Raw genomic sequence first — 26,790 nt, 5'->3', positions numbered from 1 at the left:
TTCATTTAGGCACAACCTGATTTTATTTACAGTCATAGAGCTGTACAGCATGGAAACAGACTCTTCAGTCCAACTCATCCATGCCAGATATCCTAAATTAATCGAGTTGCATTTGCCAGCATTTGGCTCATATCCCTGTAAACCCATCCTATTCATATACCCATCCAGGTACCTTTTAAATGTTGTAATTGTACCAGACTCTACCACTTTGTCTGGCAGCTCATTCCATACACGCACCACCCTCTGTGTAGAAACAGATTGCCCCTTAGGTCCCTTTTAAAACTTTCCCCACACCTTAAACCTATGCCCTCAAGTTTTGGACTCCCACATCCCGGGAAAAAGACCCTAGCTATTTATCCTATCCATGCCCCTCATGTTTATAATCCTCTATAAAGTCACGTGATCATACCTGACAGCGCACATTAGTCAGTATCATAAAGGATTTAGTTCTGCTGCTACCATAAGATCTCTGCACGACCAAATGAGGTAGCTCACACGGGCAGTTTATGTCATTTCCAAAAATCAAAGCATTTACATTCATCTTTAAAGGAAGATCCGATTTTAGGTTCTGGCAAGTTGAGTGACTCAGTCAATCAGTACAAACAAACTGAACAGTTTAAGCTTCAGTTATTGTGGAATGCATGGCAAGTAGTACCATTGGTATGAACAAACAACAATACACAGGCTACATTTGATATGCACTAAATTTTTGAACCAGGACACCACACTCATAGGTGCCTGAAACTGCTACCTTAGTAACAGAGACAGTGACTGCATTCATGGTTCTCTTCCTTAATTCTATAGATTCTGGAAAGGTTCCTGCTGACTGGAAGATGGCAAAAGTAACTCTACTATTTAAGAAGGGAGGACGAAGGAGTGTGGAGAACTACAGACCTGTAAAACTGATGTCTCATAGAAAAATGTTTAATAAGGTATGTGACAACTGAATATTTAGAGAAGAACGGCAACATTGGACAGGATCAACAGGAATTCTGAGAGGAAAATCATGTTTGGAAAACTTGGAGTTTATTGAGGATGTTACTTGTAGCATAGGCAAAAGAGAACCAGTGAAAGTGGTGAATTTTGCAACAGGACATGCCGATTCCACATCGCACTCCAATGTCTGGGGGATCCGCATCAGCTCCTCCCATGGACAATATTCAAGTTTATTTGTTTTATTTCTGAGGTAAATGTTTTTTGGGGGGTTTGCTGATTTGATTATATCCTCTGCGCTGTGTTCCTGTTGATGGAGCCATGCTGAGGCATGATGCCGATGTTGTCCTATTTTCTAGTTCCACGTGATGGGTTGCTCTCATTCCCGCTGAGTATATTCAGTAGCAGCTTATCTTTCCAAATCTTGGAAATGGTCTTGGCCATTACTGTCAATACATTTGTTAGTCTCTGATTATGGGGCCACAGCCTTTGTTGATATTTGGAGATAGCAAGAACTGCCGACGCTCGAGTCAGAGTCAACACAGTGTGGAGCTGGAGGAACACAGCAGGCCAGGCAGCTTCAGTGGAGCAGGAAAGTCAATGTTTCGTGACGGGACCCTTCTTCAGAACTTGTTGATGTTTCCTTTGTTTCTGTGCACTTTTTCTAAAAAAAATGTAACAAGAGTTAAATCTAAATATGTAATAATTATCATCCCCATTTTTAATTCTTTTGTTCCATCATACCATCTGGACTGCAGGACCTTCCACCTTTCCGCGTCGACTCAGGCTGCTTCATGTATTTAACAGTAACAAATGATGTGATAGACTCCTCTGGGCCGCAGTCTAACTCCTGTCCAATACCTTGTACATGTCTGTTTTTGGGTCCCCTGCACATGTTTGCATTGGGGTTCTGATTTGTCATCATGGTTACCCACCACAGTGGCCCACTTCTAAAGATCTACAAATAGGACTTTCCATCCCAATGAACTGATTTCATGTTATCTTGACTACCTTTCCCTTCATGTCCAATACCTTCCCAACCTCATCTTCTGATGCTGTCCATTACTCTAATAATTTCCAAAATCCTGATCTCAAAATCACCAGAAGCACCCTCCCTCACCTTTTTGCAGTATATTGATGAATCAGTCAGTGTTTCGTCCTCCTTCCCTGAATTGGAAAACATCAACAAATTTGCTTCAATTTCAACCTCTCATCTTTATATGGTCTATTTCTGACACTTCCTTGACGGTGCCTCAGTGGTTAGCACCGCTGCCTCACAGCTCCAGGGACCCAGGTTCAATTCCACCCTCAGGCAACTGTGTGGAGTTTGCACTTTCTCCCCGTGTCTGCATGGGTTTCCGCCGGGTGGTCCAGTTTCGTCCCACAGTCTAAAGATATGCAGGTTGCCTTTAGTGTCCAGGGGTGTGTAAGGTTTAGGAAGCTAAAATCAAACAGGGCCCGTGAAGAATATAAGGAAAGCAGGAAAGTACTGGAGCAGGGAATTAGGAGGGCATAAAGGGGCCATGAAATGACCTTGGCAAATGGGTTAAAGAGAACCCCGAGGCATTATACATATACATTAAAAACAAGAGGATAACTGGGGAGAAGGTAGGACCACTCAAAGATAAAGGAGGGAACTTGTGCTTGGAGGGAGAGAATGTGAGTGAGATCCTAAATGAGTACTTTGCATCAGTATTCGCCCAGGAAAAGGATACATGGAGGACAGTGAGATTTGTGTGGAGCATGTTAAATTTAGGGCATTTTGAGATCAAGAACGAAGTGGTGTTAGATCTCTTGAAGAGCATTCAGGTGGATAATCCCCCAGGGCGCAGTGGTATCTACCCCAGGTTATTGAGAGAGGCAAGAGAGGAGATTGCTGGAGTCTTGACCAACATCTTTGTATCGTCAATAAAAACCAAAAGAACTGCAGATGCTATAAAACAGGAACAAAAACAGAAGTTGCTGGAAAAGCTCAGCAGGTCTGGCAGCATCTGTGAAGAAAAATCAGAATTAATGTTTTGAATCTGGTTCTGAGGAAGGGTCACCAGACCTGAGATGTTAACTCTGATTTTTCTTCACAGAGCTTTTCCAGCAACTTCTGTTTTTGATCTCTGTATCCTTGCCAGCCAGTGGAGAGGTCCCAGAGGAGTGGCGAGTAGCTAATGTTCCTCTGTTCAAGAAGGGAATTAGGGATAATCCAGAAAACTACAGACCAATGAGTCTCACATCCACAGTTGGGAAAGTATTGGAGGGAATTCTTAGGGATAGGTTTTTAACAAATTTGGAAAAACATGGCCTAATTAGGGACAGTAAGCATGGCTTTGTGCAGGCAGGATATGATTTATTAGCTCGATTGAATTTTTTGAGGAGGTGACGAAGATGATTGATGAGGGTAGAACAGTGGATGGTATTTACATGGATTTTAGTAAGGCTTTCCACAAGGTCCTTCATGGAAGGCTCATCCAGAAGATTAAGAAGCATGGGATCCATGGTGACTTGGCTGCGTGGATTCAGAATTGGCTTGCCCATAGCAGAAGAGAATACTGGTGACGAGTTGTGTTCCGCAGGGATCCATACTAGGATCTCTTCTGTTTGTGATCTATATAAATGACGTAGATGAAAATGTGGATGGGTGGGCTAGTAAGTTTGCAGATAATACAAAGATCAATGGAGTTATCCATAGTGTGGAAGGTTGTCATAGCATACAGTGGGATATAGAACATAGAACATAGAACATTACAGCGCAGTACAGGCCCTTCGGCCCTTGATGTTGCGCCGACCTGTGAAACCAATCTGAAGCCCATCTAACCTAAACTATTCCATTATCATCCATATGTTTATTCAATGACCATTTAAATGCCCTTAAAGTGGGTGAGTCTACTATTTTTGCAGGCAGGGCATTCCACGCCCTTACTACTCTCTGAGTAAAGAACCTACCTCTGACATCTGTCCTATATCTATCACCCCTCAATTTAAAGCTATGTCCCCTCGTGCTAGCCATCACCATCCGAGGAAAAAGGCTCCCACTGTCCACCCTATCTAATCCTCTGATCATCTTGTATGTCTCTATCAAGTCACCTCTTAACCTTCTTCTCTCTAATGAAAACAGCCTCAAGACCCTCAGCCTTTCCTCATAAGACCTTCCCTCCATACCAGGCAACATCCTGGTAAATCTCCTCTGCACCCTTTCCAATGCTTCCACATCCTTCCTATAATGCGGTGACCAGAACTGTACGCAATACTCCAAGTGCGGCCGCACCAGAGTTTTGTACAGCTGCAACATGACCTCATGGCTCCGAAACTCAATCCCTCTACCAATAAAACCTAACATACTGTACGCCTTCTTAACAACGCTATCAACCTGGGTGGCAACTTTCAGTGATCTATGCACATGGACACCGAGATCTTTCTGCTGATCCACACTACCAAGAATCTTACCATTAGCCCAGTACTCTGTATTCCTGTTACTCCTTCCAAAGTGAATCACCTCACACTTTTCCGCATTAAACTCCATTTGCCACCTCTCAGCCCAGCTCTGCAGCTTATCTATGTCCCTCTGTAACCTGCAACATCCTTCTGCACTATCCACAACTCCACTGACTTTGGTGTCATCCGCAAATTTACTAACCCATCCTTCTACGCCCTCATCCAGGTCATTTATAAAAATGACAAACAGCAGTGGCCCCAAAACAGATCCTTGAGGTACACCACTAGTAACTGAACTCCAGGATGAACATTTCCCATCAACCACCACCCTCTGTCTTCTTACAGCTAGCCAATTTCTGATCCAAACCGCTAAATCACCCTCAATCCCATGCCTCCGTATTTTCTGCAATAGCCTACCATGGGGAACCTTATCAAACGCTTTACTGAAATCCAAATACACCACATCAACTGCTTTACCCTCATCCACCTGTTTGGTCACCTTCTCGAAGAACTCAATAAGGTTTGTGAGGCATGACCTACCCTTCACAAAACCGTGTTGACTATCCCTAATCAAATTATTCCTTTCTAGATGATTATAAATCCTATCTCTTATAATCCTTTCCAACACTTTACCCACAACCGAAGTAAGGCTCACTGGTCTATAATTACCAGGGTTGTCTCTACTCCCCTTCTTGAACAAGGGGACAACATTTGCTAGTCTCCAGTCTTCTGGCACTATTCCTGAAGACAATGACGACATAAAGATCAAAGCCAAAGGCTCTGCAATCTCCTCTCTAGCTTCCCAGAGAATCCTAGGATAAATCCCATCCGGCCCAGGGGACTTATCTATTTTCACACCTTCCAGAATTGCTAACACCTCCTCCTTATGAACCTCAATCCCGTCTAGTCTAATAGACTGTATCTCAGTGTTCTCCTCGACTACATTGTCTTTTTCCTGCGTGAATACTGACGAAAAATATTCATTTAGCACCTCTCCTATCTCTTCGGACTCCACGCACAACTTCCCACTACTGTCCTTGACCGGCCCCAATCTTACTCTAGTCATTCTTTTATTCCTGACATACCTATAGAAAGCTTTAGGGTTTTCCTTGATCCTACCTGCTAAAGACTTCTCATGTCCCCTCCTGGCTCTTCTTAGCTCTCTCTTTAGGTCCTTCCGGGCTAACTTGTAACTCTCAAGCGCCCTAACTGAGCCTTCACGCCTCATCTCTACATAAGCCTCCTTCTTCCTCTTGACAAGAGATTCAACTTCTTTAGTAAACCACGGTTCCCTCGCTCGACCACTTCCTCCCTGCCTGACAGGTACATACTTCTCAAGGACACGCAGTAGCTGTTCCTTGAACAAGCTCCACATTTCAATTGTGCCCAGCCCCTGCAGTTTCCTTCTCCATCCTATGCATCCTAAATCTTGCCTCATCGCCTCATAATTGCCTTTCCCCCAGCTAGAACTCTTGCCCTGCGTTATATACCAATCCCTTTCCATCGCTAAAGTAAATGTAACCGAATTGTGGTCACTATCACCAAAGTGCTCACCTACCTCCAAATCTAACACCTGGCCTGGTTCATTACCCAGTACCAAATCCAATGTGGCCTCGCCTCTTGTTGGCCTATCTACATACTGTGTCAGGAAACCCTCCTGCACACATTGGACAAAAACTGACCCATCTGAAGTACTCGAACTATAGCGTTTCCAGTCAATATTTGGAAAGTTAAAGTCCCCCATAACAACTACCATGTTACTTTCGCTCCTATCCAGAATCATCTTTGCAATCTTTTCCTCTACATCTCTGGAACTTTTCGGAGGCCTATAGAAAACTCCCAACAGGGTGACCTCTCCTTTCCTGGTTCTAACCTCAGCCCATACTACCTCAGTAGACGAGTTGTCATCAAACGTCCTTTCTGCCACCGTAATACTGTCCTTGACTAACAATGCCACACCTCCCCCTCTTTTACCACCTTCCCTGATCTTACTGAAACATCTAAACCCCGGAACCTGCAACAACCATTCCTGTCCCTGCTCTATCCATGTCTCCGAAATGGCCACAACATCGAAGTCCCAGGTACCAACCCATGCAGCAAGTTCACCCACCTTCTTCCGGATGCTCCTGGCATTGAAGTAGACACACTTCAAACCACATTCCTGCCTGCCGGTACACTCCTGCGACCTTGAAACCTTATTTATGACCTCACTACTCTCAACCTCCTGTACACTGGAGCTACAATTCAGGTTCCCACCCCCCTGTTGAATTAGTTAAACCCTCCCGAAGAGCATTAGCAAATTTGCCCCCCAGGATATTGGTACCCCTCTGGTTCAGGTGTAGACCATCCCGTTTGTAGAGGTCCCACCTACCCCAGAATGACCCCCAATTATCCAGGTATCTGAATCCCTCCCTCCTGCACCATCCCTGTAGCCACTTGTTCAACTGTTCTCTCTCCCTATTCCTCGCCTCGCTAGCACGTGGCACGGGTAACAAACCAGAGATAACAACTCTGTTTGTTCTAGCTCTCAGTTTCCACCCTCGCTCCTTGAATTTCTGCCTTATGTCCCCATCCCTTTTCCTACCTATGTCGTTGGTGCCTATGTGGACCACGACTTGGGGCTGCTCCCCCTCCCCCTTAAGGATCCCGAAAACACGATCCGAGACATCATGGACCCTGGCACCTGGGAGGCAACACACCAACCGCGAGTCTCTCTCGTTCCCACAGAATCTCCTATCTGTCCCCCTAACTGTGGAGTCCCCAATGACTAATGCTCTCCTCCTCTCCCCCCTTCCCTTCTGAGCAACAGGGACAGAGTCTGTGCCAGAGACCTGTACCCCATGGCTTACCCCTGGTAAGTCGTCCCCCCCAACAGTATCCAAAACGGTATACTTGTTTTTGAGGGGAATGGCCACAGGGGATCCCTGCACTGTCTGCCTGTTCCCTTTCCGTCCCCTGACTGTAACCCATCTACTTTTTTCCTGTACCTGAGGTGTAACTACCTCCCCGTAACTCCTCTCAATTACCCCCTCAGCCTCCCGAATGATCCGAAGTTCATCCAGCTCCAGCTCCAGTTCCCTAACACGGTTTCCGAGGAGCTGGAGTTGGGTGCACTTCCCGCAGATGAAGTCAGTGGGGACACTAGTGGTGACCCTTACCTCCCTCGTTCTACAGGAGGAGCATACAACTGCCCTAACATCCATTCCCACTGTTCTGAATTCCCAAACAGACAAATTAAAAAAAAAATACTAGTAGCCTTACCAAATCAGCGCTCAGAACCTTTTTTTTTGGTTAGAGGAGGAGGATGGGTGGGAGACACTACCTAGGTAGTGTTTCGGGTAAAGCAACCGCCCAAATGTATTACCTCACTTACTCCAAAAATGGAGTCACGCGAGGTAAGACTTTTATAACCGAAAAGCTCACCTTCCCAGGCTGCCCTCGCGCTTCCTCCCAGACTCCCGCCGCTAAAACAACTGAAAGACCAGTTGCAGATATGGACGGAGAAATGGCAGATGGAATTTAATCCAGGTAAGTGTGAGCTGCTGCACTTTGGAAGATCAAATGTTAAGGGAAAGTATACAGTTAATGGCAGGACTCTGAACAGCATTGATGTACAGAAAAGTCTTGGGGTCCAAGTCCATTGCTCCCTGGAAGTAGCCATGCAAGTAGATAGGATGGTAAAGAAGACACATGGCATGCTTGCCTTTATTGGTCAGGGAATTGAGATCGAGAGTCAGGATGTAATGTTGCAGCTTTATAAGACTTTGGTCAGACCACATTTAGAGTATTGCTTCCAGTTCTGGTTGCCACATTACAGAAAGGATGTGGAGGCTTTGGAGAGGGTACAGAAGAGGTTTACTAGGATGGTGCCTAGATTAGAGGGTATGAGCAATAAGGAGAGGTGAGATAAACTTGGGTTGTTTTCGCTGAGCGGTGCCGGTTGAGGGAAGACTTGATAGAAATCTATAAAATAAGGAGATGCATAGATAGGGTTGATGGTCAGAATCTTTTTCCCAGAGTTGAAATGCATGCATTTAAGATTAGAGGGGGAAAGTTCAAAGGAGATGTGAGGGGCAAGTTTTTTACAGAGTGGTAGGAGTCTGGAACGCAGTGCCAGGGGTGGTGGTGGAAACAGATACAATAGGGGCATTTAAAGGACTTTAGATAAGCACATGATATGGTCCAAAGGCAGGCAGAAGGGATGAGTTTCATTTAGTGTCATGTTTGGCGTAACATCCTGGGTCAAAAGGCCCTCTCCTGTGCTGTACAGTTCTGTGTTCGCTGTGAAAAATAGGCAGATAAAGGGTTTGTTCATAGTAGGCCAAGCAAGAAGAAAAGCTAGATAGGTGGTAATATAGATGTAGTAGTTGAAAATGGGTTGTTTGTATTGAAAACAACCCATTTTATGACATAACCTGGGGTTGTGGGAGCAGGTAATAGATGTTCATGTTCTTAAATTGTTAAATTTAATGTTGAGTCCTGAAGGCTGTGAGGTGCCTAAGTGGGAGATGTGGTGTACCTCCATCTTTGCTGAAACACTGCAACAGGTCTGAGACAGTAATGTTAATATGGGAACATGGTGGCATATTGAAGTGGCAGGCAATTGGAAGCTTGATTCAGAGATCGTAGGAACTGCAGATGCTGGAGAATCTGAGATAACAAGGTGTAGAGCTGGATGAACCCAGCAGGCCAAGCAGCATCAGAGGAGCAGGAAGGCTGACATTTCGGGCCTAGACCCTTCTTCAGAAATGGGGGAGGGAAGGGGGTTCTGAAATAAATAGGGAGAGAGGGGGAAGCAGATAGAAGATGGATAGAAGAGAAGATAGGTGGAGAAGAGACAGACAGGTCAAAGAGGTGGGGTTGGAGCCAGTAAAGGTGAGTGTAGGTGGGGACGTAGGGAGGAGATAGGTCAGTCCAGGGAGGACGGACAGGTCAAGGTGGCGGGATGAGGTTAGTAGGTAGGAGATGGAGATGGGGCTTGAGGTGGGAGGAGGAGATAGGTGGGAGGAAGGACAGGTTAGGGAGGTGGGGACGAGCTGGGCTGGTTTTGGGATGTGGTCGGGGGAGGGGAGATTTTGAAGCTTGTGAAGTCCACATTGATACCATTGGGCTGCAGGGTTCCCAAGCGGAATATGAGTTGCTGTTCCTGCAACCTTCGGGTAGCATCATTGTGGCACTGCAGGAGGCCCAGGATGGACATGTCGTCTGTGGAATGGGAGGGGGAGTTGAAATGGGAATGGGAAATGCGAATGGGAGGTGCCATCCCACTTCCTACAGACAAAGTGGGTGGCCATAGGTACCCGCATGGGCCCAAGCTATGCCTGCCTCTTTGTAGGTTACGTGGAACAATCCCTCTTCCGTACCTACACTGGCCCTAAACCCCACCTCTTCCTCCGTTACATTGATGACTGTATCGGTGCCGCCTCGTGCTCCCATGAGGAACTCGAACAGTTCATCCACTTCACCAACACCTTCCACTCCAAACTTAAGTTTACCTGGACCATCTCTAATACCTCTCTCTCCTTCCTGGACCTCTCTGTCTCCATCTCCGGCAACCACCTCGAAACCGATATCCATTTCAAGCCCACCGACTCCCACAGCTACCTGGAATACACCTCCTCCCACCCGCCTTCCTGCAAAAATTCCATCCTCTATTCCCAATTCCTTCACCTCCGCCGCATCTGCTCCCAGGATGAGGCATTCCACTCCCGTACATCTCAGATGTCCTCGTTTTTCAAGGACCGCAACTTCCCCCCCTCAGTGGTCGAGAACGCCCTCGACCGTGTCTCCCGCATTTCCCGCAACTCATCCCTCACACCCCCTCCCTGCAATAACAACCAAAACAGAATCCCCCTCATCCTCACGTACCACTCCACCAACCTCCGGATCCAACGCATCATCCTCCGACACTTCCACCATCTGCAATCCGACCCCACCACCAAAGACATTTTTCCCTCCCCACCTTATCTGCTTTCTGGAGGGACCACTCTCTCCGTGACTCCCTTGTCCGCTCCACACTCCCCTCCAGCCCCACCTCACCTGGCTCTTTTCCCTGCAACCGCAGGAAGTGCTACACCTGCCCCCACACCTCCCTCACCCCCATCCCAGGCCCCAAGAAGACTTTCCACTTCAAGCAGATGTTCACCTGCACATCTGCTAATGTGGTATACTGCATCTGCTGTTCCTGTTGTGGCCTCCTCTACATCGGGGAAACCAAGCGGAGGCTTGGGGACCGCTTTGCAGAACACCTACGCTTGGTTCGCACTAAACAACTGCACCTCCCAGTCGCGAACCATTTCAACTCCCCCTCCTATTCCGCAGACGACATGTCCATCCTGGGCCTCCTGCAGTGCCACAACGATGCCACCCAAAGGTTGCAGGAACAGCAACTCATATTCCGCTTGGGAACCCTGCAGCCCAATGGTATCAATGTGGACTTCACAAGCTTCAAAATCTCCCCTCCCCCTACCGCATCCCAAAACCAGCCCAGCTCATCCCCGCCTCCCTAACCTGTCCTTCCTCCAACCTATCCCCTCCTCCCACCTCAAGCCCCACCCCCATCTCCTGCCTACTAACCTCATCCTGCCCCTTTGACCTGTCCGTCCTCCCTGGACTGACCTATCTCCTCCCTACCTCTCCACCTACACTCACCTTTACTGGCTTCATCCCCGCCTCTTTGACCAGTCTGTCTCCTCTCCACCTATCTTCTCCTCTATCCATCTTCTATTTGCCTCCCCCTCTCTCCCTATTTATTTCAGAATCCCCTTCCCCTCCCCCATTTCTAAAGAAGGGTCTAGGCCTGAAACGTCAGCCTTCCTGCTCCTCTGATGCTGCTTGGCCTGCTGTGTTCATCCAGCTCTACACCTTGTTAACTGGAAGCTTGAGGTCATTTTTACAGACAGAACGTAAGTGTTCTGCAAAGCAACCACCCAGTCAACATTTCATCTCCCTAGTATAGAGGTGACCACATTTCTATCTTAGGCCTGCTGCAGTGCTCCAGGAAAGCTCAAGGTAAACTGGAGGAACAATACCTGGTCTAATACCTACTGCCACAACCCCTGGTGCTGTCACGAAACGGGTTGCTTTGAGTACAGCCAATCCGTTTTCAATGATTGATAGTCCTCAATATCATCTATCTAGCTGGTCGTTTTCTGGCTTAGTATTAAGAATCCTTTGTCTGCCTATCATTACCAGAAATACCAACTCTTCTAGTTCTGAAGAAGGGTCATTGAACTCGAAACGTTCATTTTGTTATCTCTCAACAGACGCTGCCAGAGCTTTTCCAGCAATTTCTGTTTTATGTTTGTTTCAGATCTACAGCACCCGCATTTGTGTTTTTTATTTGATCGATATAATAAGTGCTTTGTCTTATTTCTCTGTTATCCTTGCCAGGAGCTTGTCCCTCTTGCCCAAGACTACATTTCCCAGACTCCCCGTCTCAGGACCTCGGGCCTCCCTTCACACCGACTTTCCGACCACCTGAACCAAATGGTGACCGCCGCACAGACCGGACTGGAGCGACGGGAAGGAGATGGATTATTACAAAAAAGAGAGGAAACACAACACGCAGACACCCAGCGCCATCGGTAGTAAGACAGGATCAAAGCGGCCGCCTATAGTAGAGGTGGAGCTTGGGTAGGACCCCGTGTGTTTCTGGCGGTTGGTGGAAGCAGCGAGAGGGCGGTGCAGCGGGTAAAGGATGTGGGGGTTCCGGAGTTTGGGGGTGGGAGGGTAAGGGGCTGTGGATATGATGGGGGTGGATTGGGATGCGCGTTGTGTGGGAACAACCGAAGCCGGGGCCCTCTCTCTTTCTCTGCCCCGCGGTGCTGCTGAGCTGGTTCGGCGTGTTGTTGGACTGTGGTGGCGCGGCCCGAGTGGGCCCCTTGCTGATTGTGTGCGGGGGATTTGGGGAGATATTGATTCCCTTTCTACAAGTCCCCTGTTTGTCCTAAAATAATAAAAACAAACAGCAAATGCAACCAGGCCTGCAGAGAGAGAGAGAGGGATGAAAGTTAATATTTCAGGTCCCTGATCTTGCATGAGTTGATGAAATGTTTGAAAGATTGTTTTTCTGCAGTGGTCCATGGGTTGATAAGAACTTTATAAAGTGGATGTAATATTATTGGCGTCCCCCCACCACCGCACAAACATTTTCTGACTCCACATACCTTTGCTAGAAAAAGACTTTTGGAATACCGTACGTTTTCTGTTCTCACTCCGTAAATTCGATCAGCAAAACTGAAGTGGTCTTTGTGTGGGACAGCAGGATTAAATTAGGCGGATTTTATGGAACTGATTTAAAAAAAAAAGAAACTGTTGGAGAAACTCCGATCAGGTCAGGCAGCATCCGTGGAGAGAGAAGCAGAGTTTTGGATCTGTTCCGAAGAAACTGGACTTGAAACTTCGACTTTGTTTCTTTTTCTACAGATGTTGCCAGATCTGAGTTAGCCCAGAACTTTGTTTTTATTTCAGATCTCCAGCATCTGCAGTATTTTCATTTTTTTCATATTTGTGAAACTGGTATTTATTCTAATGGATGTATAAACTTGTAATCTGATCAGGTCAGTGTGCCACACTGATACTGCATCTTGGAATAATGTGCTTAAGGATATGTTTGTTTTTCTCTTGTGATCCATGGGTTAGCGAGAACTTCATAAATGGATGTTGTATCATTACAAATTGTGGTACTGCTCAGCACTGATTGTCCTGGACATCTGAAAACAAAACAATGGAAATAATCATATCAGATGGAATTTGGAGAAACAAAAGTCAGTCCAGATTTCAGGTGTATGGTAGCTCCTCAGGACTGAAAGCTAGTACATATGAAGGGGAAAACCCACATTGAAAGGTCTATCACGCGCTTGGTGGAATACCAGGAGATGGTTAAGGGATAGAAGTGGTATTCGAGAGTGACACAGGAAACATATTTTGATGGTCTCCCCATTGTAGGGCAACCCACTTACGAGCAGCAAATACAATACAGTAAAATGGAGAAAGTACATGTAAATTGTTAAATCTCAGGAGTGTTTGGGCCATTGTACTGTGGTGTTGGACGAGGTGTTGTTTTTCCTCTTTTTTTGCATGAAAAGGTGCTGTGGTTTGGAAAGCAATACAGGCAGACCCAGGGTTGCGAACAGGTTCCATTCTGGAGTCTATTCACAAGTCGATTTGATTGCCAGTCAGAGCACAATGCAGGACAATGGAAAGCAGCCATTCACAAATACAAGGAAGTGTTTGCATATCAAGTCTTTAAAAATTTAAAACCATGTATGGTATTGCATTCATAAGTATGAGCATTCTAAATTGGCCAATTGTAACTCCACGACCCACTTACTTACTTAGTATGATGTATTGATCATTGTGTTGGCACACTACTTGTCAGATACAGTTTGTTCGTGCTTTTGATCAAATTGACTTTGTATCTGTGTCTCCAATTATGTTATATAATTTTCACTACAGTTTTCCTCCTGCAAGTCTGAAACATGTGCTCTAGTCGATGTTTTCAAATCAGCCTGTTCACAGATGTTGTTATTGGATTTGAACCGAAACCTTCTGGCTCAGAGGTAGGAGCTCTACCACTGCACCACAACAGCCCACTGGCTCTGGGGTGTGGTACAGGAAATCCCTCTGAGAGCGCCCCAAAAAGTGAGGTTTGAAAGGCAGTTAGATTATTTTGGTTTTGATTTTATTGTCACATGTATTTTACAGTAAGAATATAACAATACTGTGAAAAGCTTTCATTTGTTGCCATGATACGGTGCCATTTTGAATTATTTAAGAAAACAAAAGAGAGATATAGCTTGAAGAGAGTCCATCAGTCCTGAGCCAGCTTATCACCATCAACAACGCCTGTGCTGCCATCCCTCTGCCACTGCTTCGGCGTTGTCTACACCGGATTACGGAGGTAGAAGCATCATTACAAATTTTGACCCTTTCCTTGCTGTGTGATACTCACTGTTTGGTAGAGTAACCAAATTATTCAGTTAAATGCTCAATTTAGTTTTAGATTGTCCTATATCTTTACATAGGCATTTGGTACATCTTTTATACCAAGTAAGCTTGGTGTTGATACACATTCATTTTCCTGAGTTTTATTCCAGGGTGTCCACTTTTTTGATTTAATTCTTCAATTTTCACTCAAAGCCAAATGCTCCCAGTCAAAATTTGATGTGTTTATATTTTGTTTCAATTTTTATTTTTATTATTTTTGATAGCTCCAAGTAAAATTAAATAACTTGTTGTAAATGGTTTGATATATGATTTTTGTTCATGCAATATGGATTTGTGGTAGGCTTATGTCTAGAGTGGAAAGCATATGGGAATAGTAATTTTCATAGAAACCTAGAAAGTGGGAGCATGAGTAGGCCCTTCGGCCCTTTTGAGCCGGCTCTGCCATTGAATATGATCATGGCTCATCATCTAACACTATACTCTGGCCCCACTTTCTCCCTGTACCCTTTGATCTTTAATTAGCCCTAAGAACTATATCTAACTTCTTGAAGACACTTAATGTTTTGACTTCACCTGCTTTCTGTGGTGGAGAATTTCACAGGCTCACCACAGGAAGAAATTTCTTCTCCTCTCAGTCCTAAGTGGCTTATCCCTGTTTCTGGACTCCCTGGTCATTGGGAGCATCCTTGCTCTGTTTACCCTGCTGGTCCTGTTAATATTTTATAAGTTTTTATGAGATACACCCCTCATTCTTCTCAACTCATCTTCTCAGTGAGTATAAGCTTAACTGATCCAGTCTCAACAGGTTGATTAGAAAAATGTCAACCGCAGTGCATGTTGCAAACTTAAATGAGGAAAAATGTAGTGAACATTGTATAACGTAACTGTAGAGACAGATACAAAGTAAATGTGATCAAAACCATGAACAAACTGTATCCTGACAAGAAGTGAAAACATTTTTCACTGAATTTTCCCAAATACATGCGACAATAAAATCATTCAGTTTCATTCAATTTCAGTTTATATGAGGAATCAGTCTGGTAAATCTTTGTTACACTCCTTCCAGAGCCAGAAAGTCCTTCTTTTGATAAGATGACCAAAACTGCATACAATACTCCAGGTTTTCAGGTTAATTCCCTCAAGTTCACATAATTGTTGTTTTGAGCTTGTTGATCCAACTAGTCTCTGGTCTTAGAGTTAGATAGTGTCTGTATACTTTAACCATGTTTATGATTAGCTGGCAGAAACCCACACAACATTTTTCTTCAAGTTCATATCTTTATCACATTTTTCAACACATGGTTTCTAGTTATTCTTTCATTAAAGACTTTAACAGAATCAAAACTTCTTACTCTGGAAAAAGCTACAGAAACGATCCATGTGTAACAATAGGTTAAAAAGATCAAAACAAATGTTGTCAAGACTCTTGTGACTTACTTGCAGTCATAGAATATGACATTCTAACTGGGGACTGTTTTCTTCTGATTTGAAAAGGGAGGTTTACTTCTGATAGTTGCAATAGTATTCAAGGAATAAACACTTTCCTTGAAATCTGGTAGGTCATTCAGAAAATGTGTGTGAAAAGCATGATAAATTGACTTGACTTTAGGAAACCATGGATATGATCTGGGCAAAAGTGGAGTGATCAGATTTCCGGGAACTGATTTGGACTTTTCTTTGACAATTCATCAGATTAAAGAATTTAAGACAGAAATTAGAGTTGTGTGTTTTTGCCTTATTCTAAGAACATTTTGGCTAGGATGAGCACAGAACCTAAGCTGATATTGCACTGAAGTGTTCATTTGATAGACTGTTACCTTTTCAAGCTGTTTTTCAGAAAAAGAAACAAAAGCTTAATTTAAGATAACAAGGTGTAGAGCTGGATGAACACAGCAGGCCAGGCAGCATCAGAGGAGCAGGAAAGCTGACATTTTGGGTCTGGACCCTTCTTCAGAAATGGGGGAGGGGAAGGGGACTCTGAAATAAATAAAGTGGGGGGTGGCGCTGATGGAAGGTGGATAAAGGAGCAGATAGGTGGAGAGAAGACAGACCGGTCAAGGAGGCGGGGATGGAGCCACTAAAGGTGAGTGTAATTAGGGAGTTGGGATGGGGGTTGATCAATTGAGGGAAGACGGACAGGTCAAGGAGGCGGGGATGAGGCTGGTCGGTAGGAGGTGGGGTTCGGGGTTGGTCACTGAGGTGGGAGGAGCAGATAGGTGGGAGAAGAGACGGACAGGTCAAGGAGGTGGAGACGAGCTGGGCTGGTTTTGGAATGAGGTCGGGGATGGGGAGATTTTGAAGCTTGTGAAGTCCACATTGAGACCATTGGGCTGCAGGGTTCCCAAGCGAAATATGAGGTGCTGTTCCTGCAGCCTTCGAGTGGCGACGTTGTGGCACTGGAGAAGGCCCACGGTGGACATGTCGTCCAAGGATTGGGAGGGGGAATTGAAGTGGTTCGCGACTGGAAGGTGCAGTCGTTTGTCACGAACCAAGCGTAGGTGTTCCACAAAGCAGTCTCCAAGCCTCCGCTTGGTTTCCCCGATGTAGAGGAAGCCACATCAGGAACAGCGGATACAATATACCACATTAGCAGATGTGCAGGTGAACATCTGTTTAATGTGGAAGGTTTTCTTGGGGGGAGGTGTAGGGGCAGGTGTAGCACTTCCTGCGGTCGCAGGGAAAAGTCCCAGGGATGGTAGGGATAGTGGGGAAGGTGGAGTGGATGAGGGAGTCACGGAGATAGTGGTCCCTCGGAAGGCAGATAAGGGTGGGGAGGGAAAAATGTCCTCGGTAGTGGGGTCAGATTGCAGGTGGCGGAGGATGATGCGTTGAATCCGGAGGTTGGTGAGGTGGTATGTGAGGATGAGGGGGATTCTGTCTTTGTTGTTGCAGGAAACGCGAGAGATGTGGTCGAGGACATTTTCGACCACTGTGGAGGGGAAATCGCGGTCCTTAGGACATCTGGAATGTCTGGGAGTGGAGTGCCTCATCTCAGGAGCAGATGCGGTGGAGGTGAAGGAATTGGGAATAGGGGATGGCATTTTTGCAGGAAGATGGGTGAGAGGAGGTGTATTCTAGGTAGCTGTGGGAGTCGGTAGGTTCGAAGTAGATATCGGTTTCCAGATGGTTGCCAGAGATGGAAACAGAGAGGTCCAGGAAGGAGAGAGAGGTATCGGTGATGGTCCAGGTGAACTTAAGGTTGGGGTGGAAGGTGTTAGTGAAGTGAAGTGATGAACTGTTCGAGCTCCTTGTGGGAGCACGAGGCGGCGCTGATACAGTCATTGATATAACGGAGGAAGAGGTGGGGGACGGGGCCAGTGTAGCTGTGGAAGAGGGACTGTTCCACGTATCCTACAAAGAGGCAGGCATAGCTTGGGCCCATGCGGGTACCCATGGTCACCCCCTTTGTAGGAAGTGGGAAGAGTTGAAGGACAAGTTGTTAAGGGTGAGGATGAGTTCGGCTAAGCGGATAAGGGTGTTGGCGGAGGGGGACTGGTCGGGCCTGCGGGACAGAAAGAAGTGGAGGGCCTTTAGGCCATCTGCATGGGGAATGCAAGTATATAGGGACTGGACATCCATGGTGAAGATGAGGTGTTGAGGACTAGGGAATTGGAAGTTTTGGAGGAGGTGGAGGGCATGGGTGGTGTCACGGACGTAGGTGGGGAGTTCCTGGACCGGGGGGAGAAAATGGAGTTGAGATAAGTGGAGATAAGTTCGGTGGGGCAGGAGGAGGCAGAGACAATGGGTTGACCAGGGCAGTCAGGTTTATGGATTTTGGGAAGGAGTTAGAAACGGCGGTGTGTGGTCGGGGAACGATGAGGTTGGAGGCTGTGGGTGGGAGGTCACCTGAGGTGATGAGGTTGTGGATGGTCTGGTAGATGATGGTTTGGTGGTCGGGGGTGGAGTCAAGATCAAGGGTCGGTAGAAGGAGGTGTCAGAGAGCTGGCGCCTGGCCTCGGTGATGTAGAGGTCAGAGTGCTATATTACAACTGCGCCTCCCTTGTCCGCGGGTTTTATAGTGAGGTTAGGGTTGGAGCGGAGGGCTGCACGTTCTGTCGGGGAGAGGTTGGAGTGGGTTAATTTAGGTGTGCATAAAGGACCCTGTGCTACGATTGAAAGCATGCCAGATAGCACATGTAAACTGACTCTTCTTCCCGTTTCCTATTTGAGAATATTTTTTGTGGTTAAATTGGCCCAAATAAATGGCTGTATTGAATTTGAGTTTAAGTGCAAGGAAAGTATACTTTTGTACCATAAAGCTTTATATAATTGTATTAGTAATGTGAAATAAACCAACTGAACTTTACTTTTGAGCTATTTTGTTGAGAAAAGAGCGAACAGAATGAAACAAGTTTATTTTTCTCATACTTTCATGAAGACATTGATTTCTTGCTGAATTAGTGTTTTTGGTACCGTCTGGCCTCCATTAACTCATCCAAATGATTGCTTGTGTTCAGCATTAGCAGGCTGTTTAAAAGTTGGTGATACTTCAATTCTAATCCTCTTGACACTTTGATGTTTATGCATGTAGTTCTCACCGCATTTCTTTGATAACCGTCAGGAGTGAGAACCATAATAGTTTCTAAATCTCAATTAGGGAATGATTATACTGCCCTCCTTGTTAACTCGGTCCAAATGAAGGATCTAGCCTGTACTGTTGGCAATTGGTTTCTCCTGGGAGAAACTTGAATTTAAGTGCTATTTCTTTGGGGTTTCAACAAAACTGCCAATAAGTTTATGCAGACAGTTGTGAGGATCTTGACGAAAGTTTAATCTCAAGTCTCAGTTTCCTTTGGATTTACTCTCTTTATTTTGATCTTCACCGTCAGTAACCTTTTATCCTTTGGTGATACTGTAGTTGCCTATGTCTGCCCATGCCTAATTTCTCCTTAATGATTGTTTCTTTGAATCTTTCCCTTCTGTTTTCACCCACTCTGAGATCCTTGAATACATCTTTCATTGTGAATTAATCTACTAATATGAGGAATAGTCCAATTTGACAGTGATAACTAGGCTTGGTAGCTTGATCTTCCATTCAAGAATTTGAAGCATTAACAAATTTTATGTATTGGTATATTTGTGTCTCCAAATTAATAATTAAAGTTGGAATTTAAGAAAATATTGAAAAAGTATCATAGGTGAAGATTGAAAAACTTTCTTAATGCTTGTTGAATGTGGTGGGAAGATTGCACTTGACATGTTTTATTCTTGGCAGCAGAAGTAGTAGACATTGTCGCTGGAGTGGCTGTTCTGACACAGTGGAACTGTCCCTGCCTCTGGGTCAGAAGGTTCAAAGCACACCTAGCCCAGATACATATCATAACATGTCTGAACAGGTAAAAATATCAAAATAAACCAAAAATCTGCGAATGCTGCAGATTTGAAACAAAACCAGAAATTGGTAAACAGAATCATTGGACTCAAAACCTTAACTCTGCTTTCTTCCCACAGATGCTGCCAGACCTGCTGAGTTTCACCAGCAATTTCTATTTTTGAGGAAAAATGTGTGTTGCCTCAAGGTTATTTTAACTGGACGAGTGCATCAGCTATGATGTCAGTAACACAGGTGGCATATTAAACTGCAGTAAAGGCTGTGTTCATCTGCCATGCAAGTATATACACAATTGCAGGAAACTGTGTGGCTGAGTCCTAAAGAATTTTGTAAATGGGGTTGGAGGATGATAATGACAATCTGGTTGAGCAGTAGTCCTTTTTGTTTTACTTCCATCTGATCACTGCCAGTTTGAACTTCTTATTCTTAGTTCACTATATTTCCTTTCTGTATTTTCCTATATTGTCCACTTGAAAGCAGATTGATCATTGACTTCTGATGCAGCCTCTTGTTGATGGCCACTTGGAGGTGTGCAGGTGTCTCAAGGTGGCTGTTTTTGTTTAAGTTAGAGGAAAACCTGAGGCATTTTCCATATCTGAGGTTCCTTTGTTTTGATAAGTTAACAATTGATGTTCGTTGCAGGGTAAACAAAGATGACAAAGAAAAGAAAGCGTCAAGATGACTTTCAAAAGGTGAAACTTAAAGTTGGCAAAAGAAAACCAAAAGCAGACAATGTAACCAATACCAAATTCAAAACACATGCCATCCATGTTCCACAGCAACTGAAGAGTGATGCATCATTACCAACAAATCACCGTAAACTTAACATAAAGGTACATGTTCATTCGTCAATTTGCTTTGTCTGACAGTCCGTATTGGATAAGTGCACTGCACTGTTCTGTTTTTATTTTTCTTCCTTTCCTCCTTGCATTCTTTCTTGAAAGTAAATTTATATTTGGTGATCACCCGAGTGCCAATCTGTGTGCTGTCAAGACAGTGAATGCGTTGACGCGCGGATGTGGTAGATCCTATTCTCAATTGCAATTTACGTGTGAGTGCTTCAGCAGGATAAACCTGAGTAGAAACCTTAATTAACTTATTCCTTGTCTCTACCCTAGGTCTGCCAAGTCACTTGGTCTGCCCCAAACATTTTCTTGGCTGTCATGATGAAATTGGCACAAGGCATGTGGTAATTGCCTGTTTCATGTGTCAGAGTATCTCACTGAGGGGAACTTTATCCTCTGAATTATCAAGTGAAGGATAATAATGTATTCATTCTTGTTATTTGCTAAACCTTTACTATTTTCAGGATTTAACTAAAATCTCAGCCCTTTACAGAATAAAGACCACGTGGTTTTGGCAGGCATTAGTGATGTACCTAAGTTCGAATGAACACACAAGAGAACTGTATTCAAGAGTAGTACAATATTTATAACTAATACTGAGGCTCACTAATTTGTTTGAATGTTTGTGCTCCTATGGAAAAAGAGAAAATTACATTTCCTTAATTCTTCTTGTGAACTAGGGATCAGTTAGCTCAATTGGCTGGATGGCTGGTTTGTGATGTAGTGTGGGTTCAATTCCCATGGCGAGTTTCCTTCTCAGTCTGTCTCTTTGCATGAGGTGTGGCCACCCCTCAGGTTAAACCACCACCAGACATGAGAGCAGCCCTCTGTTCTGGTAAGACTGTACCGTCTTTACCTTTGACATTAACTAATACTTATACTGGACAGGGTTGCCTTACATGGATTGAATGCCAGAATTATTGTTTTGTTTTTCATTGATACAACAGATTAAGAGAGAAAAGCAGTGACTAATTTGAGACCTGTAATGACTCAACAATTAAGTATTAACTTGTCAAAGCCTTCTGCATTTTGAACAAATATGGTGGGGAAAGTCTTCTTGCACCAAATTTGTTAGCTATCTTGCTTGTTAGTCATTGTTAGTTAAGTTGTGTGGCCTGGTGGTGGTGCTGGTTTTAGGTCCTATCCCAGAGATTTGAGCATGTAATCTAGGCTGATATTCCACTGCTTTGTTGTGGAGTTGCTAACCATGATCTACTTTTGTGTCAAACCAATCTGTGTTGTGATACTTCATGCAGTTGCATATTTTGGTTACAGAGAGCAAAGAAACTATCAAAAAATTGTGATATCAAAGGATGAATTTCCAATGGCCTAATGAAGTGTTCAGCTAGTTTTTTTTGTGATAACTGAGTATTTCTGAAAAAGACATTTTGTTGAAGCATTTCATATTGTACTGTAGAGGTGTTTCCATGGAGAATGCACCATTAATACTGATTGACAGTCGATTGTCATTCTTTGTTTAAATTTTAAACCAAATAGGTAGATTCTAGTGTTCAGGGCATTGTCCTGAGAAATGAACTAGGTTGTCATCAATTTTGTTGAGGTGCACATTGTGGATGTACATGTATTTTCTGTCTGTAAAGAAGAGGGCTCTGAGTATTTGTAGCTTCCAGTTCAGTGTGCCAAATTACGACCCTGAATTTTAATTTGGCTGTCAGCGTAATTCTTTGTACAGTCGGGATTATCCAGCAAATGCTGTCACATTGCTAAATCACGGCTAATGTAACACGTTGTCCAAGTATTCAACAAGTTATCCCTGGATAGAGTGGACATTGGGAGGATGTTTCCATTAGTAGTAGAAACTAGTATGCCAGGGCACAGCCTTAGAGTAAAGGGAAGACCCTTTAGAACGGAGATGAGGAGAAGCTTCTTCAGCCAGAGAGTGGTGAATCTATGGAATTCATTGCCACAGAAGGCTGTAGAGGCCAGGTCATTGATATATTTAAGACAGTGATAGATAGGTTTTTGTTTATTAAGGGGATCATAAATTATGGGGAGAAGGTGGGAGAATGGGGTTGAGAACCTTTATCAGCCATAATTGAATGGCTTAATTTCTGCATCTTGTCTTGCGTCTCAGTTTTGTAAGCATGGACTAGTTAGGCGCAGCTATTACCTTGCGTGTAGTGAACAGCCAAAGGGATATACTGATTGGTATGTTATGCACCTGGTTGATCTCCCGCATTCTACCCTCCATAAAATTGAAATGATCCCATACTCTACTGCTGATGCTTCAACTGTCAGCATTCCCCACTCTCCTGCCATGGGGTGTTTTGATTTAAAATTCTTATGATTGTTTTTAAATCCCTCACAGACTCACCCTCCTAATCTCCTGTCATCACCACAATCTGCTGCTATGTCTGCACTCATCGCATTCTGGCCTCTCAAATATTACTGATTTTTTTTTTGGTCCACAGTTAGTGTCTGTGCCTTCAATTGACCAGGTGCTACACTCTGAAATCCCCTTCCTACTTCTTTATTCTTCTCTACCTTTCATTTTTGCTTCCTTATTCAAGAAACTCCTTGAAACCTACCTCTTTGGCCAATGTGTTGGTTGTCTGAACTAATATTTACTTATGTTGCTCAATGTTTTATAATGATTCAGTGAAGTGTATTGTGCAGAAAGTTGCCCTGTAAATATTAGTTGTGACTGAATCAAGAAAGGAGATGGACTTCTCTCTAACAAGCAAAAGATAGCGTCTTTTTTAAGCTGAAGGATACATATTACTTTATGCGAGATTACTGTTGTACATGTGATCACAAATACTTCTTGAAGCTGTACATGGAGAAATCACTGATCCCTCTGTCTTGACTCTGCAGTCAAGATAGCAGCATAATGGCTTGAAACCTTTGTTCTGTTTTACCAACATTTTGCATGAAGACATTTGATTTGGATGGGATGGGATGGTGGCTCTGTGGTTGGCACTGCTGCCTCACAGCGCCAAGGACCTGGGTTCAGTTCCACCCTCGGTGACTGACTATCTCTGTGTAGTTTGCACATTCTCGCTGTGTCTGCATGGGTTATCCTACAGTCTAAAGCTGTTCAAGTTAAGTGGCTTCGCTGAGCTAAATTGCCCATTGTGTCCAGGGATTTGCAGGCTAGGTGGATTAGCCGTAAGAAATTAACAGGGTTACAGGGATATGGTAGAGGGATAGGTCTGGGTGGGATCCGCTTTGGAGGGTAGATGTGGAGTAGATTGGCTGAATGGCCTGCTTCCACACTGTAGACATTCTATGATTCTATGATCTAGTGCAGCCTTCAGGAAAAGTAAATTAGGACAGAGGAATTGGACCAGGGTATACAGATGTAATTAAAGTCTCATTCTGCACTTACATTTATTTAATACCCTGATTTGATAGTAGTAATCAAGCAACAGGACTTGAGACAGTTTGTGGAGCAGTCAAGTGCAATTGGTTGCGTCGTAATTGCAACATGGATAGATAATTGATTGAGAGGTAGGATGCAAAGTACTTGAGAATAGTGCTTAATATTACCAAGGATCTGAATAGAGGGCTTCTGCTTTTCACCATATATGTGAATAACCTAGACAAAGCAATGAAGTCATAAATTGGAATTTGCAGACGCAATCATAGAATAAGAATCTTGTTGGTAAGCCAGAGTTTGTTATCCGTCCATAATTACCTTTGAAAAGGTAGTAGTGAGCCACCTTTCGAGCCATTGCAGTCCATGTAATATAGATACATCACTGTGCTGTTGAGGAAGAAGATCTAGATTTTTGACCCAGTAATAGTCAGGGAATCGTGATAGAGCTGCAAGTCAAGTTGATGTGTGACTTAGAGAGAAACTTGGAGGTTTGGGTGTTCCCATGTATCTTATCACCATTGTCCTTTAAATGACAAAAAGGAATTTTACAGATTAGGTAAAGGGAAGTTTTTCCTCTGACACAATCTTAAAATTAGAACTAGGACACACTTATTCCACTCAAGGTGTGGAAATGTGCAACTCTAAACCCAAATGGGAGAGAAATCTTCCTAATCTATCTTCAGTGGGAAACCCTATATTTTTAACTGTACCATCTTGTTTTAGATTTCCTGAAAGGGGAATTTATCCTCGCTTCATCAACCCCTGAACGGCCATCTTCATAATTGCACCTGACTCCGTCCCTGTCTCAGCCCATCTGCTGCTGAAACCTTTATCTCTTCCACCATTATCACTTAACTTTTTTACTCCACTGCATTGCTGTTCAGCCTCTGAAGTTTAATTCCATCAAGAAGTTAATGATGTTTTGAGCAGTCTGACTTTATCTGTCGCATAAGAAGTAAATTATTTAATCCCTGTATCCTGTTCCACCATTCGGTGAGGCTAAGGCTGAATTTACAACTTCATTACTTTATTTCATAGAATCACTTCTCAACAAATTTGTTTCTTCATGTTCTGGAAAATTTAGAAACATTTGTGAGAATGTTTTGTTCACATCATCATTAAAGTATACAGATGTTAATTTAGCTTTTCTTTTCCCTCTTAATAGGATCTACTGACACAGTTGCACCATTATAGTTCAGGCATCAAACAGAGTGCTCTGATTGGTTTAAAAGACCTTGTGTCCCAGCATCCATCAGTAATCACATCTCATCTCTCCAGTATTCTCAGTGATGTAGCAGCTGTGTTCACAGACAAAGACCCCACCGTAAGATCTGCAACCATTCAACTTTTAAACTTTCTAGCTCCTCGAATCTCTGGTGATCAGATGGCCCCTTTTTATCCTTTGGTTTGTGCACATCTTTCCAGTGCAATGACTCACATAGTAGAAGGGATACAAGAGGATGCCTTGAAGATTTTAGATATTTTGTTGGAACATTACCCTGAACTTCTCACAGACCATAGCAGCATCCTCTTGAAGAATTTTCTGGAGCTAATTTCTCATCAGAAATCAACGAAGGAATTGAAAGCTGGAGGAAGAGTATCTTCCTGGATGCTATCTGTCAACCCAAATCGGCGGATTACTTCTCAACAGTGGCGGCTCAATGTGTTGAGTAGGTTAAGAAAATTCCTACAGGCAATTGTTGAAGGTTCAAGCCAATCTGTGGAGAATGAAGCCATATTTGAGACTGATGACAGGATTGGGTCTGAGCATGTGACCACATTGCAGGTCAGCTGGGAGAATTACATAACTGGACAGCAGCGTATACAGTTGTATGAACACTCTGGATCTCAACCCACTACTATGATTCCATTCAGGCTAAGGTGAGAATCATTTGGTAGATCTCATTGCCCACCAAGGAAGGTTGAGTGACTGCACCTTAAAACAGTAGAAAGTAGGCTGTTTTAATTATCCACTGTGTTTTAGTTGACTTTTCATGTATGTTTGTTCTTTATATGGTAAAAGGTATTTATTGAGAAAGGTACCGATTTTGCCACTTATTCTTTTTAGGTGCTAACCTCTGCAAAGCCAGCCAAATTATTTATTTAACTTTTCTGCATGCTATCTATACAGTTTAATTCTGCCTCACCAGTAAACTTAAATCTGCTTATCTTGCTAAGGTGTTCGATAGAGAAATTATGATAAACAGAGACTATGACCTCTTTTATTACCAATGCCTATCCCAGGATCGGTGCGAGGAGGTGAGGGTGGAGGTGGCTTAAATCCTAAAAATGTGGAGCTCATATCTCAAACTGCCAAGTGTACACCCATTGTCTGTTTTACAGTGGTGAATAGCACAATGAATGGGTGTCCAGTTCAGGAGGAGAATGTGTCTTTTTTTTTTATGGGGGTGTGGTGGTGTGGGTGGGTGGCGGGAAGGTGATAGTGGGGAGAACGTTCAATAATGTACTTGAATCAGGATCCCAGAATGTATGCGAGAAACTATTAGGCACTGCCTAAGTTTAAGTCATGTTTCTAAGGGCATGGAGACTCCAGCTGGCTCCACAAAATGCTATTTCTAGTATGCTTTGCAGAAATGTTTCAGTTGGACTCTCGGGGAAGTTTCCACTGCACGCCTTCTAACTGTCCCCTATTTACACCTCCCTGTCAACTCTGCTACAATTGCCCCTACCCATTTAATCTAACTCCTCTCTTCCAAATATGAAATACTCCAATTCATAGCTTTTTCTAAAAATAAAACACACAGACACATGCACACATTCCACATCTTTGTGTCATTACAGTTTCTGTGTGATTTCATGACAATCAGTTAATCTATAAGATTAAGATTAGGTTATTGCCCTCAAATTATACTTGTGCATTTTTGCTACTTTGACTCCTAATTTTCTCCAGATCTTTGTGTCTTTTGTTAAGGTGTGAATTCATAGTAAACACTGAAATTCAG

The 26,790-nt window shown here is 43.9% G+C and overlaps 1 protein-coding gene across 7 annotated transcripts in view; it reads left to right on the top strand.

Annotated features, from left to right (window-relative positions):
- Nucleotides 1-896: 896 nt before the first annotated feature.
- tex10 (testis expressed 10) overlaps nt 897-26,790 on the top strand; it is a 97,501-nt gene continuing 71,607 nt past the window's right edge. For 2 of the 7 annotated variants that reach the window (XM_048616507.1, XM_048616503.1), the window contains exons 1-4: nt 897-932; nt 11,752-12,051; nt 20,285-20,475; nt 24,993-25,708. In XM_048616507.1, coding sequence (XP_048472464.1) covers nt 20,296-20,475; nt 24,993-25,708 — 896 coding nt within the window. In that variant the 5' untranslated portion in view covers nt 897-932; nt 11,752-12,051; nt 20,285-20,295. Of the gene's footprint in view, nt 933-11,751; nt 12,052-16,371; nt 16,394-17,286; nt 17,323-20,284; nt 20,476-24,992; nt 25,709-26,790 lie in introns of those variants that run through there. The other 5 variants (XM_048616483.1, XM_048616502.1, XM_048616477.1 and 2 more) reach the window with 5 other exon arrangements.

This window comes from Rhincodon typus, chromosome 2, assembly GCF_021869965.1.
Source record: "Rhincodon typus isolate 14 chromosome 2, sRhiTyp1.1, whole genome shotgun sequence".
In the NCBI taxonomy this organism is placed as follows: domain Eukaryota; kingdom Metazoa; phylum Chordata; class Chondrichthyes; order Orectolobiformes; family Rhincodontidae; genus Rhincodon; species Rhincodon typus.
This window is presented reverse-complemented; position numbering and strand designations above follow the sequence as displayed.